This window comes from Erythranthe guttata, chromosome 14, assembly GCF_056151865.1.
Source record: "Erythranthe guttata isolate IM_541 chromosome 14, IM_541, whole genome shotgun sequence".
NCBI lineage: Eukaryota > Viridiplantae > Streptophyta > Magnoliopsida > Lamiales > Phrymaceae > Erythranthe > Erythranthe guttata.
This window is the reverse complement of record NC_142546.1, coordinates 9,873,534-9,895,888: the sequence shown is the minus strand read 5'-3', so window position 1 is coordinate 9,895,888 and position 22,355 is coordinate 9,873,534. Positions and strand designations below refer to the sequence as shown.

General features: G+C 35.4%; 3 protein-coding genes across 4 annotated transcripts; 2 read left to right on the top strand and 1 right to left on the bottom strand.

The window, feature by feature from the left end:
- Positions 1-851: 851 nt before the first annotated feature.
- LOC105954684 (dihydrolipoyl dehydrogenase 1, chloroplastic) lies at positions 852-7,003 on the top strand. Of its 2 annotated transcripts, XM_088814531.1 has the most exons (16): positions 852-1,430; positions 2,074-2,220; positions 2,602-2,736; positions 2,851-2,959; positions 3,111-3,235; positions 3,494-3,619; positions 3,715-3,795; positions 4,049-4,111; positions 4,207-4,281; positions 4,379-4,457; positions 4,545-4,645; positions 5,095-5,208; positions 5,500-5,613; positions 6,043-6,114; positions 6,400-6,455; positions 6,616-7,003. In XM_088814531.1, the coding sequence occupies exons 1-16, from the start codon at positions 1,110-1,112 to the stop codon at positions 6,680-6,682; spliced, it is 1,785 nt and encodes a 594-aa protein (XP_088670657.1). In that variant the 5' UTR covers positions 852-1,109; the 3' UTR covers positions 6,683-7,003. The 2 variants fall into 2 exon arrangements, with proteins under 2 accessions (XP_088670657.1, XP_012833818.2); XM_012978364.2 differs by lacking the exon at positions 6,400-6,455.
- Positions 7,004-11,882: 4,879 nt separating this feature from the next.
- Positions 11,883-13,085, top strand: LOC148765157 (uncharacterized). The gene has a single exon (XM_088812682.1). It carries the CDS (start codon positions 11,883-11,885, stop codon positions 13,083-13,085), a length of 1,203 nt encoding a protein of 400 aa, XP_088668808.1.
- A 4,346-nt stretch (positions 13,086-17,431) lies between these two features.
- On the bottom strand, positions 17,432-20,980 carry LOC105954683 (calreticulin). Its single transcript, XM_012978362.2, has 14 exons — positions 20,683-20,980; positions 19,920-20,027; positions 19,642-19,834; positions 19,278-19,536; positions 19,121-19,177; positions 18,987-19,034; positions 18,802-18,888; positions 18,663-18,720; positions 18,501-18,568; positions 18,310-18,405; positions 18,179-18,226; positions 18,024-18,053; positions 17,817-17,912; positions 17,432-17,725 (listed from the first exon to the last, which is right to left on the bottom strand). Exons 1-14 carry the CDS (start codon positions 20,801-20,803, stop codon positions 17,714-17,716), a joined length of 1,281 nt encoding a protein of 426 aa, XP_012833816.2. The 5' UTR covers positions 20,804-20,980; the 3' UTR covers positions 17,432-17,713.
- Positions 20,981-22,355: the final 1,375 nt, after the last annotated feature.

Sequence of the window (22,355 nt, the reverse complement as noted above, 5' to 3'; positions counted from 1 at the left end):
ATCGACGATATACCAATATCGATACTCGCCTTGTTGAAAGTTATGCATCATAAACTGAATGACAGTCATGCCCCCCATTTCCTCATATTTAATCTTGGCCAACTCATTGTAAACATGCTTCATAGAGATTTGTATCGTCGGATCATCTTTCCTTAATCTATCCATGATTAGCATTGGCTTCACGTGAGAATTTCTCAATTCTTTAATTCTTGCTTTATGTTGTGGAGTTATACGACTAGTCGTACCATGTCCGTGAGGAAACAAAGCCGGAGGATGAGTATGCTTGTCATCGTTGACAGTCAACCGCCATATGTCAACAAACCTTGACTTTTTGCCAATCAATTTGAACGGGCAACCACATTTTTTTTCCAGTGTTTCTAGTTCCACATCGATATTCGTTTGTCGGTCATGTCCGTATTTGTCAAAACAAACGGTGAGAATGACTAACTGCAGTTGCTTTGGCCCACTTGATTAATTCTTCCCTACTATCGAACACAATATCAACTTGGAAAATGTGAGAGAAATCTTCATATTCGTTTCACTCCAAAACTGCAGGATCAACATACAAGTTGTCTTCATATGGCTGCATAATGATAAGTTAGATACTTGCACAAAAAAATAAAAAAATAAAATAGGGATTTCGTGTATAAGTACACGAACTACATGTGTACATTTCGTGTAAAATTATACGAAACACACAACAAAAACTGTTTGTTTCGTATTATTTTATACAAAATACGAGTTAATATTTCGTAGTGTTTTGTACGAAATTAGTGGTAAACATGAATTTGATGTTAATTTCGTACAGACGCCACAAAACTCAATGAAGAATTTCGTGATAATTGTTCATTATTATAGTAGAAAAAAAATAAGAAAAAGAAAAATGGAAAATAGTAGGCACAGTAGTTAGTTCATCGACACTTGAAAAACAACACCAACACACACAACAACAGTATTTCTCTTCGTAAAGTCCGCCACTTCCCAACGGACCTTTCGAAGCTCCAAACCCATCAACTCTATATTTTTCTACCTCCTCTCTCATTCACTCTCATTCTCTCTCTCTCTCTCCAAAACTACACACAGTTGTCAGTTGTCTCTCTCTCTAGAAAATGCAGTCTGCAATTTCTCTCTCGCTTTCTTCGCCGTCCCCAATCGCCCGATCCGCCGTCACTGATGCGTCTTCGCCGGCGCCTAGGTCTCTCCGCTTCTGCGGTCTCCGAAGAGAGGCGTTTGATGTGAAAGCCTCATTTGATGCGTCGTCCTTGCGCTTGAATCGATTCAATTTTCATTCGAAGAGTTCGAATTCAAGTAAAGTTTTTGCGGCGTTGAATGGCAATGGCACCCCGCCTTCCGGTGGTTTTGACTACGATCTCGTGATTATTGGTGCTGGAGTTGGTGGCCATGGCGCCGCGCTTCATGCCGTTGAGAAGGTATAATTTATCGCCTGCATTGCTCTCTCTCTCTCTCTCTCTCTCCTTGTGTGTGCGTGTGTTGTAATTTGTTGTTTTATTCTGTGGTTTTACCTACACTGAAGCAAATCTACATTTTATCATAAGCATGATGTGCTATGCAATGGCAATTGAAATCAGCTTGGCAATCATTTTCTCTGTGTTAAGTTTTGAATCATACCTTTCGATTGTGAATAATTCATCAATAGGTTACCTTTCTCCATGTACATCAATTTTAATTAGCATAGTTATGAATAAAAAAGTTATAATTTAGAGGTAATGTGAAGGTCTATCAATAGGTAGTATATTATTTTGATAATAATATCCACAATAACTGTTATCACAAATATAAGTTCTTACATTATCATCGTTGACAATTATTGAATCATCTCTACAAAGAACCCAATCACAAACATTTTTGTAACTATACGTCGTGTATGATAAGTTTGCTATCTGTGACATAAATATGCTGAGAGACACTGATCATTGATGTAGTATCCGTGTGATATACATAGGCCATCTTGAGTGCATGTTTTTCATTTCCAGTTTCGTATTTGTATAGTTATCCAGATACCAACTTCTGTATATTCTGTTTATCTGAAAATTGATTTTTTATTGACCATAGGGCTTGAAAACTGCAATCATAGAAGGAGATGTAATTGGAGGAACATGTGTAAATAGGGGCTGCGTTCCTTCTAAAGCACTTCTTGCTGTCAGTGGTCGCATGCGAGAGCTTCAAAACGAACACCATATGAAGTCTTTTGGTTTGCAGGTACTCCTCATTATACAAGCATGTACATATTTCAGCCCTTTTAGTTTATTTTACTGTGAAAATTCAAAAGTCTATGTCATTGCGAAGGTTAGAATAAGATCCTATTTTATGGCGTTCATATTGTTGAATCGGTGCTTCAAGGATCAGGACTCGTGCTGAAACAATGTAATGTCTAGTTGTCTACTGTTAACTTTAAGATTAGTGCACGTAGTGAAATTTAAAATCATGTCCATAAATTGCTGACAAAGATATAAACACGAAAACCTGTTGTTTGAAACCTTTTACTTGTGTAATATGTATAATGAGGAAGTTATGCTGAACGATGTTCATTTCCATATCATGTTTTCACTGCTTACCGATCATCAAATGCCACAATGACAGGTTGCAGCTGCTGGATATGACAGACAAGGAGTTGCTGATCATGCAAACAATTTGGCCTCAAAGATTAGAAACAACTTGACCAATTCATTAAAATCTCTCGGTGTGGATATATTGACAGGTGTCGGTACAGTTCTGGTGAGTCCACATCTACAGCTCGCAGAGTTCTTGGGCCTATATCTGGAAAATTTCTCAGCATAATCTTAAACATTTTCGAGAAGTCTTTAACATATCAATTCGTAAATTATTCAGGGTCCACAGAAGTTGAAATATGGAAAAGGAGACAATATCATAACTGCAAAAGACATAATAATTGCTACTGGCTCTGTTCCTTTGGTGCCCAAGGGAATTGAAGTTGATGGTAGTTGCTTATCTGTGCTTCGTTTTTGATGCTATCTTAATTTTCAATCAATTTGCTTCCGTGTTCCAACATTGCACTAATCTGACTTCAAAGATACACTAAATATGCTCTGAGCTTCATTCATCACGTACTTAATTACCACTTATTGCAGGTAAGACAGTGATTACCAGTGACCATGCTCTTAAACTGGAATCAGTTCCAGAGTGGATAGCTATTGTGGGAAGTGGCTACATTGGGCTTGAGTTCAGTGATGTCTATACAGCACTTGGAAGTGAGGTCTGATACTTAATTCTTCCTGTAGTATTTCACATCTATATTTATTACCTAGGCCATACTAGATATCCTTTATGTTAGGGTAACTGATATATTTTTCTTTTTTTTTTTCCCCTGATGATCATAATTTACACACATCATTGCCGATCATGATTCAATTACATATAAATATCTATACATTAGGCTGTTTAGCACAATTACACCTCTAGTATATTGCATGAAGCATAGGGGCTTTGATCTGATTATTGTTGAACTGCACAGGTTACATTCATTGAAGCTTTAGATCAACTCATGCCGGGCTTTGATCCTGAGATTGGAAAATTAGCTCAGAGAGTTCTCATCAATCCTCGCAAGATCGATTCGTACACCGGTGTATTTGCTAGCAAGGTGCGTAAAAATCACATTTCTGTTTCATGTGAATGTATAAACCCTCTTAGGTTAAGCATATTGTTCATGTTTTATGAGTTTAACCCCCTGTACAGATCACTCCAGCGAAGGATGGAAAACCAGTACAAATAGAGCTCATTGACGCAAAGACAAAGGAGCCAAAGGATACTTTGGAGGTAATTTTCAGGAATCTTTCATAGGAAAGGCCTACGGAAAAATATTTGCAGCAAACATAGTTGAAAAAATATTTGTATACGTCAGCAGTTCAAACAACCTAAGAAATGGATACAGTTAACCAGAGTTACATGTGAAACCCTGCATCCCAATTTATATTTTCTGAAGTGTTGTAAATCACCTTCTTATCTGTAATCATTACTTTAAATGCCTCTTGGACCTTACGTATGTAATAAATTGTATGATTTGCTGCAGGTAGATGCAGCACTTATTGCAACTGGAAGGGCCCCATTCACTCAAGGACTTGGTTTGGAAAATGTTAGTAATTTCGAATATTAGTATCGTAAAGCTCACATCGAAATTAATTATACAAGTGGAAAGCCAACTTATCCAAATAATTTATTTCTGTCCAGATTAATGTACAAACACAACGTGGATTCATTCCTGTTGATGAGCGCATGAGAGTGATCGATGCAAATGGGAAGTTGGTGGGTCTGCAGTTTTGCTTTCTTATTTGTAAATCTTCTCAAGCTTTAGTTTATTATGCATTTGTGCCTTATGCTGATCCAAAGTTCTGATTATTAGGTTCCTCATTTGTATTGCATCGGTGATGCTAATGGCAAAATGATGCTTGCCCATGCAGCAAGTGCACAAGGAATCTCTGGTAATGAATTTCGAAGTGGAGTTTCAATTATTTGATATTCTTTATCACATTTTTTTTCAGTCAATTGACTTACGGAAATGGTTGTAGTTGTTGAGCAAGTCTCGGGGCAGGACCATGTATTGAATCATTTAAGCATTCCAGCAGCATGTTTTACCCATCCCGAAATCAGTATGGTTGGGCTGACTGAGGTACATTTTTCCATCTAGAATTTTTTTCGTCTGGGAATGTACCTTTTAAACAATGCCTACTTCTTCGTTTTTGACTCTCCATTTTCGCCCATTTTCACTTTATATTTGCATTTCGCTGCTTCCGATACAGCACAGCAAGTACCTATTATTGTTGTTTTAATATTGTAATGAAGATCCATAAGTCACAACTGGAATTTTCACAATGACTTGTAGTGAGAAACAATGGTTTTCTAAGTGATTCCTCGTGTCAATTTTGCAACGGCTCCATGTAGGTTAAATGAGTAGAAGGCTTGTTTGCATATAATAGTGGTACAAGTCTTCAGAGGCAAATTTCAGTGAATTTGTCTCGGTAAATGAAAATAGGGAAACGAAGTGTAATTGCTTACAGGTAGTTGTTTGCTTACTATATATTCTATGTACTCCTGCTAAAATCTACTCATTTTTTATAGCCTCAAGCAAGAGAAAAAGCTGAGAAGGAAGGATTTGAAATAAGCATTGCCAAGACAAGTTTCAAAGCAAACACAAAAGCCCTTGCTGAAAATGAAGGCGAAGGACTAGCCAAGGTAATTCACAAACCATAATAGCTTCGTGTTTGTGTTAGTTTACTTTCTTTATCTTTTTATATCCCAGTGCCTTAGGTTAGGGATTCAAAGAATTTTCACTCACTCTTTCAGAACATATTAGAAAGTTACTTTCACCTTATATAGAAAAAAGGAAAAAAGAAAAAAGAAAAGTCAAGTGTCCAAACTCTATGCAGACCTCCCGGGATATGTTCCCCGAATGTTTTTCTATATTTCTTTTTGTCTTAAGATAACAAATGGATTTACGTACTGAATTTGTTTGTATTTGTGCAGTTGATCTACAGACCTGATACTGGCGAGATACTTGGGGTTCATATTTTTGGAATGCATGCAGCAGATCTCATACACGAAGCATCTAATGCCATAGCCATGGGAACACGTTTACAGGTACTTCTCCTTTCAGTTTGCGCACTTCATTGATATAAACACATTGTACACCATCGCCTTTTAGTATATGTACACAAACATTTAATTTGTTAACCTGGAAAGGCTAAGGAAAAAAAAGTGCCTTCTCGTTGAAGCTTATAAGCTTCTTTAGACACTTGTTTTCTGAAGTTATCAATTCTTACGTACTTATTTGGTCGTGCTTGGGGAGTGGGGGACTGAATTTCTGGGTTTCTAGCAATACTGTTACAATCACCACTAGAAATATCTTACCTCTCTATTTTTTTTTTAATTATTTTAACTACCCCAAACACAAATCAAATTAGATACGAACATTTTTAATGGTATAACCACGTTTTCAATTTCAATCGAAACAATCTGCTTTTACTTTCAGATACTTAATTACCTGCCTGCTACTTTTGCACTCTACAGGAATTAAAATTTGCTGTGCATGCTCACCCAACCTTGTCCGAAGTGCTAGACGAGCTCTTTAAATCAGCAAAGGTAATAAGCTATTGGTTCTTTATAGATTCCTAGATTTTATGTGCTTCACTTCGACAAGATACTCCAATTTGAATTGTCAACACATAAAGTACAGAACCACACAGAGCTAAACCAAAGTCCATTTCTTAATCCGACTTCACTTTCCCTGCTATAAACTATGATGAATTTTAATGTGCTAAAGCTAAAATAATAAATTAATAAGCTGTGCTAGTCTCTTGTTAACCAATCGGAGACGAGGCTGCAAAGTACTAGCCAAATCCCTTATGCACTATAATATAACTGCAGGTAAAACGGAAACCGCCTCTAAGTTCTGAACCAAAGCCCCCTCTCATTTTCCAATGGTACTTAAAAATAACCTGTTTCGCTCTAGTGTTATTATGCTTGAATAGAGTTATACGTCTCTGTTTTGATTTCTGGTTCGTCGTCGCGTAAAAGGTCAAAAGCAGATTGATAATAACAGCTAAGGAGAGTAACATATTTCGACATTCTTTTTAAATGCAGGTTAAAGTCGGCGAATCTAATAAAGTTGCTGAGCCAGTTCCAGTCTAGACTTCCTCGACTGCAATAAATTTATTGATGTATGTTGTTTCTAAGCTTCGGATTTGTGGAGGGGAAATGCTAAACTGACTCGGTCTCTCGTGTAGTATTGTCGTTGGTCTCAATTTACTGATTTTTACTCCACAACTTTGCTTAAGAAAAAAATGGCGAAATTTCTATTGTTTGGACTTGTGTGGTGGTGCTTTAGGAATCCAATTTTGTCAATTACATCCATCAGTTTGTTGTATTAATTTGTCGAATTTGAAATTAAAGATCGTTTTGTTGTTTCGCTGTCGACGATTATATTTGGGGAGCGGTGGAACTTCAATTATCATAAAGTGCATTATGCTCATATGATTTAAGTTCCGAAAGTATCATTTGCTGCATGCATACAAGGATTAGGTACTATATAGCATCGACATAAAGAATTCTTATTAAATTGAGAAAAAAGTTCATTTCATTTGTTTGTTCCTATAACATTTACACGAATTCTCTGAGAATTCATCTCAAAAGTACGTAATAGTAAAATTTTGAAAAAGGAAAAAAAAAGTATATGGTGTTTTTGTCTCTAACTTCGACATTCAACTTTATTTTCATTGAAATACTTAGGGTTGGCCAAAAATTACCAAATACCGATTACCACGGTATACCTACCATAAATTACCGAATAAATACCGAACTATCGGTTACCACTACATTTGGTACGGTATCGGTACCGTACCATTGCCTTACGGTACGGTAGCGGTATTGTATCTTCAATACCATGGTAATACCGTACCGTACCGCAACTTTGTATTTTTAAAATTAGTTAATATATTCAACAAATATTCAACTTTATACTTTATATTCAACTTTAGATAAAAAAAAATATAGTCAACAAATATTATAAAGAAAATAAAAAACAAGAATAACGATATGATACATCATATATATATTATATATACATAATTATAATTTTTTTATTATCTTCATATATTTATGCAAACTCAATATTAGCTCTCGTTAAAGTTGTTTATGTCACGTACTTCTTTAGTTTCGAAGTCCAATTTATCACTTATTGGTGGAATATTTTTTGCCATATTTTCTTCTCCCTTTTTTTCCCCCTGAGTTCCCAGTCTTCTGTTTCATTTGCATTATTGCAAAAAAAATTAAAATTATTTCTCTTACTTAAACCATCAAACTTTTTTGCTCATTACAAGTTTCTACAATTTTTCTATAGATATCTTAGTAAACATTAGTTAATTAAAGCAACATATGCTACTACGGTTGTATAATGTATATTCATGTAGATTGCTTGATCGATCACCATATTCATTTGCTTAATTTGTTGTATTTATTATTTATTTAGTATTCATGTTAATTATGGTATCATCCGAGTTCATCAAAAAAATGATGTACGGTAGATTACCACGTACCGATCATACCGTACCGAAACTTACGGTATACCGAATAACGGTATACCACAATTATTGGTACGGTAACGGTATAGAATTTTTCAATACCGAAAGATACGGTAGGTACACGGTATTGAACAAAATGTTCGGTAACCGTACCGAAACCACCCCTAGAAATACTCATGTTATACAACCTTAAACAATAAAATTCATACGTATGACGGTATGAGTCAAAATTTCTAGGGAGACCCCTCAAACCACATTTGTCAATAATGCAGACCCAAACTATGTTTACCTTTTCTTTGATAACCCCTTATATAATAGGGACTATTAGCCATAACTCTCTCTAGTGTTTTTTTAATAATGGGGGATCCAGCCATATTTTCAATATTAATAGGAAACCCACTATTTTAATGAATCCCGAAAATAGCCTTGTTGGAGCCACGTTTCCTCTAAACAAAAAACAAACACCGAATTCGAGAAATAAAATTGCTGAAATCGTGTGAGATTTTATCCCCAAGATCTCGCTTTTCCAAATCTTTCCATAATTCCCACTGCAAACCCTAAATCTCCTAAACAACTACATTGGCGACATAACCTATGGCACAAAAATTCGAATTGCTGCCAAAATCCTAAACTCACTCACCAAAATTTGTGAAACGACTATATTGTGTCGTTTTCTGAGTAAAAAAAAATAGGCGACAAAACTATAAATAAGTGAAATTCTTGAAGCAATGGACACCAACGCACCGCAATCGAAAAATAAAGCGACCTCTGCGAGCAGTAAGTATCCCAATTGAAATACTCATGTTCAATAACATCATATCTTCGATTCTACCAAGAAACACTATCTACAAATGTGTTTGTTTTACATTTTGTCTTTGTGAACAGGAGAACGCAGGACAAAAACATTGAACGACATTCGGCAAACTGACGCAGATAATTAATCTGTTATTCTTGCTGGAATTAGTGGGCTTTGTATGTAGAACTTGTTCAGTCAAAAAAGCACATAACATGCTGTGAAACACAATAGACCATTTGGCTGTTTGTCTTGACTGTTCCTGGAGTATTAATTCGACTATTTGTGTTGAATGTAAATAGACTATTCTGTAAATAGTTCATTGCGAATTGTTGACTGTGAAAATCCGAATTGTTGACTGTGAAAATCGTGGGCTTGAAGTCCATTTATGGGGAAATTTATAATTTGAAATAGATGAATTTGTTAAATAGTTGTTTTGTAATGAGCTAAAATAGAAATAGTTGAATTTTACATATATGGTTTTGTTGGTATATAGTTAGAATAGATGACTTTGAAAAAAACATTGTAATCCTATTTGAGTATACTACAAATAACCTATTTTGTAAACAATTGCTTGTAATCCTATATGACTGTATCGCAGATGTTTGTTTAAACAGTCCATTAAGAATTGTTATTAATCTGTTATTTTTGCTGGAATTAGTGGGCATTTGTATGTAGAACTTGTTCATTCAAAAAATCGCATAACACACTGTGAATCAAAATAGTCTATTTGGCTGTTTGCCTTGACTGTTCTTGGAGTATTAAATGGACTATTTGTGTTGAATATTAATAAAATATTCTATAAATAGTTCATTAGGATGTAAATAGACTATTCTGTAAATAATTGGATTTCAAATGAAGCCTGTTAGAAAGGTTGATACCTTAAATTGTTTCTTTGTCAATATTGTAACTTAATTGGATTTTTCCATTAGACATTGTTTTTAAATTACAAGATAATACACCTTTAACTTACATAATGTACAATTTCAGAAAAAGGCCCCGGAAAAAACAACAGAACATCACAACCTGATACTCGTATGTCCAGAAGAGCAAATCGTTTCACTCGCTGAAGCGCCACAACAAAAGGATGATAGTGTTGACTGCGGTGTGGTGGTTTTGTATCTGATTAAAAAACTTTTCGAGCAACAACCAATCATAAAGGACAAAGCTGAATTAGAATACCCAGCAATGCGAACGGGAATTGTGAAAACATTTCTAGATTGAGGAAGCAAAAAAATGAATTTGAGTAAAAATATCGCTTGATTATTTTAGTTTAATGTAGTTGTAAACTTGTGTAGAATCTATTTTTTGGTATTTTATGTTGACATACTATTACTTTTGGGCGAAGTTGTTTTTTGAGAAAACTTTAGTTTAATATAGTTGTAAACTTGCGTAGAATGTTTTATTTGGTATTTTATGTTGACGGTGTTTAATTTCTGTAGTGGCTGGTATTGGTTTATAATAGATGTTCATTAATAGTTGTATGCTTTTTTTGTTGCTGAAAGCACAACCGTGTGCTGTAGTGTAAAGGCATATGCATAAGGATGTTGAAAAACAACTATATGTTATGTAACTAACTATTTCACAGTTCTCATGTTATGACTGTAGACGCATAAAATTAATTAATTGGTTAATTAAATTAGCGAATTAAATTGTGTCTAAATTAAATTATAATTTATCTTAAAAAATAAGTTATGGAGATAATTATCAATTAATTATTGGCCAATAGGATTATTTCTTCTCTTCCAAGTTATAAGAGATAAATATCAATTTAAAGCAAGGTTCTAAAAGGCGGTTATCGGGTACGTGGCGGTTAGGGACCGCCACACGATAAATCGGCGCGGCGGTGATTTATCGGAGATAAATCGGAAATATATCGGTTTTTAAATTTAGTGTAATATATTTCTAAATATTATTTGTAAATACTCAAAATATATATAAAAGAATATTTAAACATAATTCTATCCTATCATTCATATGTTATTATATAATTCTAATTACTCAATAAATAACAAAAATTTAAAAATAATAAGACCATAATATAATAAAAGATTCTTACGAAATACAAATACTACGCAAGTCTTTCGCATCAACAATTAATATAAACATAACAAAGCATAAATTGCGAGGTAGTACTTGGTTTCGTTTTGGAAGTTTAAAGAATTGGAGAAAAACAAAAAATCAAAACATATTTTCTTTTTATTTAAATTAAAAAAAAAAAAAAAAAAAAAAACCGATTTGTTAACCGATATATCGGTTTGACCCGCCAAAAAACCGCCACAAACCGCCTCGCCGTAAAAAACCGATATTCCAAACCGCCTCAACAAAATCGTAAAGGTTTATAACCGATACCGATATGGCGGCCGATATATCGACCGCCACGACCGATATTTAGAACACTGATTTAAAGAGAGCCAATCAAATCGCGCCACGTCATCAAGTAGACTTTAAGTAGGACTCTTATTCTACCACTATAAATAGGGACCCTCTCTACACAATTCAAAACACAACTCAAGAAGAAGAAAAACCGTAGGAGAAAATTCTCTCTACAATATTCAAGTCGTTATTCATCAAATTCAAGGCGTTCTTCATCAAATCGAGGGCGTTCTTCAACAAATCAAGATCGAAGGAAGATTGAAGGGTCAAATCCATCAAGAACTCCAAGATCTTCAAGTCAAAACCCGTCAAAGTTCAGCGTTTCGATCCGAGATTCAAGTCGCAAGACCCTCGGAAGACGTTATTCAAATCCAAATCAAATCCGGAGAAATCAAGTCAACGACCCGTCTCCGAAATTCAAAGTCAAACACATACATTGTTCTTGAGAGAAGAATCAGAGGATTAAATTAGAGTTTGTAACCCGCAATATCTATTTTTAATTCAATAAATTATTTTTGTGCAAGTATCTTCTTGTTTGTTAAATTCGCAGATAAGAATTTGTTGTTACAAATTTTGGCACGCCCGGTGGGACATCACTACCTCTCATCTCTTCTCTCTCTCGAAGATCCTCAAAGTGTTGTAGTCACTCCTCTACGTTCGCAATGAAAACTGATGCTTCGGATTCATCAAGTGAGGGCTTAGTTACAAGGAGTATGGCTAAGAAGTTGCAAGCATCCTCCAAGACTAGCTCGACGCCCCAAACCGTTCAGAAAGGCTTACCACCTCTTGTCAACACAAGCGCAGTCGTGGAAAGCTCAAAACGAGAGATCTCACAGCCCACGCCTCATTCAACATCAAGCTACTCAGAGATGGCACCTGTCATGACAATAAACGCTACAACTATGGAAGAGCAAATTGCAAGTTTGGCCAAGGCTATTGAGGGACTCACAAAGCATGTTCAACAACGAGATTCTCAAATTGCCAAGTTGATCGACAAGTTGGACAAAGCTGATGCTAGTCAAGTTGTGGATCAGATAGAGGCTCAAGACGAAGCTGCGACATCCACAGAGCAACAATCAGTTGAAAACGAGAAGGCTCCAACTCAAGAACTTCAAGTTTCTTCCGAAGGGCTGATTCATGTAAATCAAGTGATGACGCTGATCAGTGAAACCATCAAAGAGAAGTTGGAAGGAAGCTCTAAGTCGCCGTCAACCTATGTCAAGCCCTACACGCCAAGGATTAATGATCTAAAGATGCCAATGGGCTACATACCTTCAAAGTTTCAACAATTTGACGGCAAAGACAACCCCAAACAACATGTAGCACACTTCGTGGAGACTTGCAATGACGCCGGAACGTACGGAGATCACCTCGTCAAGCAGTTCGTCCGATCGCTCAAAGACAATGCGTTTGATTGGTACATTGATTTGGGGGCAAACTCCATTGATAGTTGGAAGCACTTAGAGGAAGAATTTCTCAACCGCTTTTACAGCACTCGAAGAACAGTCAGCATGATTGAGCTCACCAATTCCCGCCAATGGAAGAAGGAACCTGTCATCGACTACATCAATCGTTGGAGAAATTTGAGTTTTAATTGCAAGGATCGTCTACCTCAGACATCAGCTATTGAACTGTGCATCCAAGGAATTCAATGGGGATATATCCTTCAAGGAATTCAACCTAAAAGTTTTGAAGAGTTGGCCACTCGAGCACATGATATGGAATTGAGCATAACTGCAAATGAAGTCGAAGAACCTTCATTCCAAAAGTCGTACCTGCTCAAAGAAGAACATCTTGAAGAAGAACAAGAAGATCATGAGGATGGGGGCAAGTCTTTTGAAGAAACAACATCATATGCAATATGACAAGTCATGTCCAAATCAGACACTCCATGACACGAGTTTAAAAGGTCTACATGTTCAAATCAAATGAAGTACTCCTTGACACGAGTTTAAAAGGTCTACAAGTCCAAATCAAGTGAAATACTCCTTAACACGAGTTTAAAAGGTCTACAAGTCCAAATCAACTGAAGTACTCCCTGATACGAGCATAAACTATCTACATATCCAAGTCAAATCAAGGCTCCTTGATACAAGCATAAACTATCTACATATCCAAATCAAGTCAAGGCTCCTTGATACGAGCATAAACTATCTACATATCCAAATCAAGTCAAGGCTCCTCGATACGAGCATAAACTACTTATATATCCAAATCAAGTCAATGCTCCTTGATACGAGCATAAACTATCTATATATCCAAATCAAGTCAAGGCTCCTGGATACGAGCATAAACTATCTACATATCCAAATCAAGTCAAGGCTCCTCGATACGAGCATAAACTATCTATATGTCCAAATCAAGTCAAGCCTCCTTGATACGAGCATAAACTATCTACAAATTCAAGTCCAATGCTCCTTCAGTACGAGCTTAAACTGCAAATGTTTCTCCTTGTCCACATGAGTATAAACTGTGCACGACATCCCTCAAAAGGATATATTTTGAACTACGTTATGACTTGATCCCTTTATAGGGTACGTAGACAAATTAGAATCTCTCTAAGTTCAGTCATGATTTCAAAAGATATATGTTCTTTGCTAGATCAAGCTGCAATCAAAGTTGAGCAATTATCGAGACTCATCCACTCCAAGATGCATTGTCCGTGAACAAGTCTCGAGGGGGCATTTGTAGACGCATAAAATTAATTAATTGGTTAATTAAATTAGCCAATTAAATTGTGTCTAAATTAAATTATAATTTATCTTACAAAATAAGTTATGGAGATAATTATCAATTAATTATTGGCCAATAGGATTATTTCTTCTCTTCCAAGTTATAAGAGATAAATATCAATTTAAAGAGAGCCAATCAAATCGCGCCACGTCATCAAGTAGACTTTAAGTAGGACTCTTATTCTACCACTATAAATAGGGACCCTCTCTACACGATTCAAAACACAACTCAAGAAGAAGAAAAACCGTAGGAGAAAATTCTCTCTACAATATTCAAGTCGTTATTCATCAAATTCAAGGCGTTCTTCATCAAATCGAGGGCGTTCTTCAACAAATCAAGATCGAAGGAAGATTGAAGGGTCAAATCCATCAAGAACTCCAAGATCTTCAAGTCAAAACCCGTCAAAGTTCAGCGTTTCGATCCGAGATTCAAGTCGCAAGACCCTCGGAAGACGTTATTCAAATCCAAATCAAATCCGGAGAAATCAAGTCAACGACCCGTCTCCGAAATTCAAAGTCAAACACATACATTGTTCTTGAGAGAAGAATCAGAGGATTAAATTAGAGTTTGTAACCCGCAATATCTATTTTTAATTCAATAAATTATTTTTGTGCAAGTATCTTCTTGTTTGTTAAATTCGCAGATAAGAATTTGTTGTTACAATGACAAAGGGTAATGTTAGTTATATATGTACGTATTTTATACCTAGTTTTCATCTATATACTTTATGAGAACAACTACTTTGAATACCACTATTTATAAAGAAAATAGTTGATAAATTTGTACACTGAACACCATATGTTGAAAACATCATACAAATAAAAGCATATCAATGAACTGAACTGTACTTGAATATAACGTATATTCGATCTATTTACTCGAACTGAACTGAACTATACTAACAATAGAACCAGTCAAGAACAACCAGAAACTTGAAAATCTTGAAAGGCATATATTCGAACTGTTTAATCAATGTACGAATAAGATTGTCGATATAAAAAAACAAAACTAACTACAATTAAAAAAAATGATAAATTATAAAAGTTCCACACGCATGCGGCATGTTTTCTTATTAGGATTTCCATATCACGATCTTCCGTATCCTTAACATCTTTGTCATAGCCGATCATTGGCAGCAACATCAATTGGAACCATGGCTGCAGATCAAGAAATTGACGGATTGAAACTTGTACTCTATTTGCTCTCTCTTTTTATAGTTGATAATTAGCTGCAATAATATACTTAATATGATGGAGATAGGCAAGGTGAGGCGCGGACTAGGTCGCTCTCTTAAGACGAATTTCACGATCCCTTCTCTAATGAGGTGCAAAAAGGTTCCGATCGTGTCGCCTATGGGATAAAACAGCCCAGCCTGCTGTAACTTCACCGAAATTGCACGTTTAAGTGAAGGAGAAACTTACACCCGACACACAACAAGAGCTCAATATATAATACATATAGGATCTTTAGAAATTCATTTTTTATTCTCTACTCTCATCTACTTGCAAAGCCACAATATCCCTTTTATATAATATATAATATGACCCCAATAAAACCTCAATGTAATATATAATTTATGGTGTTTTATGTAGGAAAATAATGACTTTGAAGGTATCAAAATAGTGATCTAATGATCCTCATAAAAGTGGTCAAAGTCATTATTATATTTTATAATAAAATATATTATTTTTTATTAAAATAACCCAATAGCATATGCGCGTGGACATGCCGAATTGGTGCAACCACATGCTGAATTGGTCGAATCACAATGTCAGTTGCACCCTTCACCACGACATTTATACGCACTAAAGATAACTCGCGCATCAATGAAACATGGATACAAAAGTCTTCATCATCCGCAATAATGCATTCTCCACAATCTGCCACCATATATGTGATGTTTATATTAGATGCATTCAGACATTGTCATTTCGAACACGCAAATCAACCAATGCTTGGAAAGTAAGTCCAGAAGATGGCTTCAAAGCAACCAAACCCCCGTACTTCACAAAAATATTAACACTGCTATCCATCTACAACAAACATAAGATTTAAATGAAAATGCAGTTAAAAGAGAATACACATGAAACAACCATGATTAGTTACTGCACAAACAACTATAAGTAAGTCAACTATAATAATATTTAAATTACGAACATGTTACTACAAAAACAATAGTTGTGTTACCTGCATAACACGACTATAAAATTTCAACATAATCAGCACAAAAAAATAAAAAATAAAAAAATCCCGTGTTCATACATAATCACATAAATGATCCATATGCTATTGTTCGCACAAACAACAAAACAGCAGTTCACATATATGAAATCAATTACAAACCACTTTCTGCAAATAGATCAGAATCACCACACACAACTTTCAAAGTGGAGTCAAATGACAACCAAATGATAGTTTATGACCAAGGAGAACACAATAATGTATGTATCCATGTTTTTTTGAGCTTCGAAGTCGATTTTGAAGTCTTTTTTTTTTAAACTCGCCGACAATTTTCGACACATACATGTCGATTTTTTGTCAATTTTCGATACCATCAAAAAAATATATTAAAAAAAAAACTAATTCCGACACATACCCGTCGAAATTGCGACAGGTACGTGTCGAAAAAACACTATTGGTTTACCAAAAAAAAAAGTTTGTAGCAATGATTTTCTGATACATACATATGTTGAAAATTCTTAAAATTTCGACATGTATATGTCGAAAATTTGAGAAATTTCGACATGTATGTGTCGAAAATTGCCGACTTGTTTCAAAAAAAAAACTTCAAAATCGATTTCGAAGCTTAAAAAAAAGACATGGATGCATACATTAATGGGTGCTCCTTCCATGTATGCTACCATTTTATTGTCTTGTCATTTTATAAGTTTTGTGAGGTTTTGATTTTTTTAAATTTGGAGGTTTTTTGTAGGATATATAAGAAGATGAAGAAGAAGAGAGGGTTTAATGAGTGTGAGTTTGGGGGAGAAGAAGAGAGAATTTGTTTATTTTTTTTATTCTTGGTATTGAAATGAGGAAAAAAAATTGTTTGTATAAATTGTATTTTATTTGATGAAGGATATTTTAGTACTTTGCTAATAAAATTTTTATTTGTGGTTTTAAACTAAGAAAAATTTGTAAAAACTTCTATGAAAAATGATTTTAAATTTATTGGTATTGAATTAAGAAAATTTTGGTATTAATGGTAGTTGCCCCCTTACTTAATTCATTATTAAGTAACTTTAAGGGTAAATAGCATTTGACCCCCTGTGGTTACAAATTTTTACAGATGACCCCTTACAATTGGTAGGGGTAGCTTCTGTTAATTTTTCCGTCAAAATTAGTTGAGCGTGTAAAGTTGCTGATTCATTCATTTATAGGTTAGAAAATAAAGTTGATGGTTTATCTTCAATAACACATAAAATTGAGCAAACTCCCTATATCAGCAATAAGATGATAATAAAAATTAGACAGAGCATTGGACATCAATTAATGTGAGTCTATTTTATGAATCAAAAACAAGACACATGTGTTCTATTTTAGTTCTAAAAGTCAAATGTCACATGAAAATAAACGCAATCAGCCACAAATAACATCATGCAGCAGCTTTCAACTGTTTCTTTTCCATAAAAAACAATAAGACCTAAAAGCTAAAATATAGAATGAAAATAGAACTTTTCTTCAGCAAAACTGCCCAGGCTGGCTACTCTTCTTGAGGGCACATTGTCACGCGGGAGATATTGCAATACTCGAGCAGTGCTTATAGTTCGTCCTGCACAAGAATTCGAATAAAACGATGAGAAGAATGCTATATGGAATTTAGGGAAATGAATAATAAACGCAAAAGGAAAAAATGATGTTACATGTGCATCTTCGTCAACTGAGGCGGCAGGGTCTTCTGCAGCATCATCGTCATCAGATGCATCACCTTCTGCAGAGCCATCTTTTTCATCCTCGGCCTGAGAAAAAAAACAAAAAGAAAAAAAACAGATTCCAGGTCAGAACACTGCTTAATAACACAGCTTTAAGCAAACATAATTAGAAGAAAAAAAAGGAATTTTAGAGCTTACGTCAGAATCAACTGGTTCGTCCTTTGTTTCCTGAAAAAGAGATTTTTTTTAAGAAAACCGTTAAGCGGCAGCAGAAGTTCATATCGCAAAATGTGTTTAACAGTGAAACAAAATGATCAATTCAATGATTGGATGTCTATTCCAATTTATAATACCTCCTCTTCTCTCTTCTTTTCTGCCTCGTCGAATGCAGCTTTCTCAGCCTGTATTATCAAATACCAGAAAGCAGTTTAACATACAAATAACTTGCAAGGAAAAATGTTGTCAGGGAAAGGATAAAACATACATCCTTTTGTTTGCCCCATGTTTCTTCAGCTAGCTTCTTAGCATAATCAGGGTCATCGGATATCAAGACATTGTCGAACAAGGTTCCAGATTTGACCTGCAACAATGTACAATTGTCGAGTTAAAAGTGATATAACATTAAGATCAACAGTAAAAAATTGGAAAGAAGAAAAAGAAACAGAAATTTCTTACCTGCCACAATTCAATTCCTACGTACTTCAACTTTGGGAAAACATAGATATCAGGGTCATCCTTGAAGTCTGCAATTGTGTCAATATCGAGTTAGCCATGCTTGAAACTTTGCAGCAGACTTGTTATTCAGTCAAATATACGCGCGTGGAGAGGTAAAAATACCTGGGTTGTCAATCATTGGTGCCGTCCACTTGCCCTTGAAGTTGGGGTTTTTAATTTTCTGTTAACAGAAGAGCTCTAGATATAAGGAGTCAATTTAATTAACAATATCAAATACAAGAAAACTGAAAATTCGACAAACCTTTGCCTTCCACGGACCCTTGTACTCAGGGTTGGGAATAGTGGGAGCAGTCCACTCACCATCCTCCTCATCATCCCAATCCTCGGGCTGCAGTACCAAAAATATTTTTACATATAACGTTAGTTAATATCCTCCAATGCATTATTAATTGTAGAAACGGACACTGGAAAATGTAATTCAGTTACCTTTTTGGCATCAACATCAGGAATCTCCTTAGGAATATCATCGTAACCCTGTTTACAATTCACTTTTTAGAATTAATTAATCAAAAATAAAGATGATGAGTTCTTACAGCAGAAAATGTTGAAAGTCAATTTACCGCTGGCTTCTTGTCCTCGGGATCAGCAATGAATTCCTTATCATCCCAATCTTCAGGCTGCCATTAAGATGCATAAAGGACAATGTAATGAAGCTTGAGTAATAAATATGTATTTCGAAACGAATTTAATGTATTACTGAAAAAAAAGAAAATATACCTTTTTGGCCTCAGGGTCTTTGATCTGCTTAGGAGGGAGAATATCCCAGTCAGAGTACAAGCTGCCAGTTTGCTTCTCCTCGTTGTCAATAAGAATGCTGTAAGTAGCATCGGGGCGTAGGATGAAAGTATAGACGTGACTCAATTGGTCGGTCTCGCATGGAACTTCCTTCTTGATCAAGTGGTTTACCTCGTTGTGGGTAAGAATAGCATGGACCTTTTTCGTGGTGTAGCCACAGATATCTGGTCCAAACATGATACTGCAGCCAATATAAATACAATACAACCAATCAGCATTTTCAAAGATTATATAAGAAGAAAAAAAGAGGAAATCTAGGGCGAGGAGGAATCTGTGATAAAATTACCTGTATGGTGTGTCACCGCCAAACTTTTTCTGGTCAACATCACCACTGAGTAACTTCATGTATCCACCACCACAGTCAAGCTTCTGCTCATGCTTGACGGAGAACTGGAAAACTAAGGTCTTCTCTTTGTTGCTCAATTCAGGGAATTCAGCTGAGATGGCATAAAACCTGTAGTCTTCACTAGTCTGGATACCTGCACAGTAAGATAAGATGAATATTATCTATACCATTTCTAAAGCAGTATTAATTTACTCTGAATCTGCAATTAATGTAATTACCTTTGTCGTTAGAGTCTCCATTCCATTTGCCAGAGGTGTAATTCCACTCTCCAGCCATGTTCTCGTCTTTCTTCCAGTCCGATTTCACCCACCGACTCTCCCATCCATCTTTAGATCAGTACAAAACAATCAACGGAAACAAGTATTACTTCATCGATTGCATAAAATAAAATAACTCAGTTATCGTGTTTTATCCTAAGACAATTATATTTATATCAATACTGCAAAATCGTCACATATCCAATTTGCATTTTCCAAATTTATAAAGCTTCCATCATAATCAATTTCGAAAAAACAGATAACCTTCATAAGCATGTACATTTACAAAAATGCAAGCATTCTTAATATTTCTCCATCACAAAATCAGCTGTCAATATATGGCTGCATTATACTCAAAAATGTTTTCACAAACTAAACATAGACAAATTATGAAATTAAGATAGACAAATTGGGCTGACGCCAACCCTTAGCTCAAATTATAAAATTGATGCAAATCTCGCATCAGATTAATTCAGAAATTTCATAATCAAAACACAAAAAAATTGATCTCAGATCTCAGATCTGTGTTCATAGATATCAATTCGATGAAAATTAAAATCAGGATGACATTTCTTCCATCACAAACATTCAGATCAGCATAAAACACAATCCAAACACCAATCATTCAAAACAAATAATGAAATCCACCGAGGACCAGCAAAAAAACAAAACCATGTATAAACGATCTAATCAAACAGAGAGAGAGAGAGAAAAAAAACTGTACCATCAAAACGCTCCTCGAAGAACACTTTGGCAGAGGATATCACAAGGAGGAGAGAGAGAGCAATGGCTAGAGAGAGAAAATTAGGGTTCATGATCTGCAACCTTCTCTGCGCAATCGCCATGGCTGCTGACTTTTTCTTTCTTTGATATTGGGAGTGAGAATGCCAGTGTCAGTGAGAGAGGGGTTTATATATAGCGCATGATTTCACTTCGGATTGCACTTCAGCTCCGTGTATGACGTGGACAGCGTCGCCACGTGGACCAATAGAGATGTGAGACGTGTAATCTGACTGTCATTGCTGTGACGTGGCAGATCCTGATTGGGAATTAACACGAATTGGAGCGTCCGTCCTTGTGTGGAACGACGCTTGTACGCCAAAGTGAGGCTACATGTTCGAAATGGTCTATTTTGCCCTTGGGCATGTGAGATTGAATTGGGGATGGATCACCAACTTCGAACTCGTTTTTTTTTTGGCTGCGGCTATATGCAATACTCATTCCACTTGTGCAAGACCAAATTAAAGAAAGATTCCAAAAGATTCTATTTTATTAAGATGGAATGACAAATATGCCCATAAATTAAATTGGTTTTTTTTTCTTATGCAAGACCAAATACAAATAATCCCCCCCCCCCCCCCCCCCCCCCCAACCCTACCTACGCCCACCTTCTCTGCCGCTCAAGCTCCGCCGCCCAAGCTCCACCTCCGATCGCCGCCGCCGCCAGCCCCGCCACGCACAATCATGAGTGACCTAAATCTGCCCAAAAAAAAAAGGAAAAACAAATTAAATTTGAAACTGGTAAAAATCGACACCAAGGTGTCGAAAAACTATGCTATAAATCGACACTTGAGCGTCGAATTGCATAGGTAAAAATCGACATTGACATGTCGAATTTATAGTACAAATTCAAATGTCGAATTTTATACCTCAAAATCGACATCTAAATGTCGATTTTACCTGTAAAATTCGACATGTACATGTCGAATTCGTTTGCGCGGGATTTTTTTTGGAAAATCGATATTCTAGCTAAAAAAAACCGATAAATGCATAGCTTCTTGGGTTCTTCCATCGTAGAATCTTCTATTTTGATGTCTTCTGACTCCATACTTGCCATCTTTGTAAGATTTGTTGACTTTTGATAATTTTGAATATCTAGGTTTTGTGGGTTTATGGAGGAGGAAGGAGAAATGTCTTGTGGGTTTTGGAAGATGGAGAAGATGAGAATTTGTCTTGTTGTTTTGTGGTCTTGTGATAGGGTTTTTTGTGTTTTTGAATTTTTGGTCTTGCACATTTGGAATTTTCTATTTTTTTAATAAGTAAGGGTATTATAGTATTTATACATTAAAAATTTTAATTTGGTCTTGCAAAAGTGGAATAAGTCTTGCATATAGCCGCAGCCTTTTTTTTTGTATACTATTCAACCGGAATCTTGTATAAACTTACTAATAAAATTTATTCATAAATATAGTATAATTTTCTATATAATATTTTAGCCAAATAGTCGTTGGTGAATTTTCGTGAGAATTAAGATATTGTACCTAAATAATCACTTCGATAATGAATTAATTTATTAATCCTCATCGTACAAGTTAATGAATTAATTTATTAACTCGAAATACTAGATTAATTATAAAAAACTTTCAAAAGGAATTTGATATGTTTAATTGGGTCAAT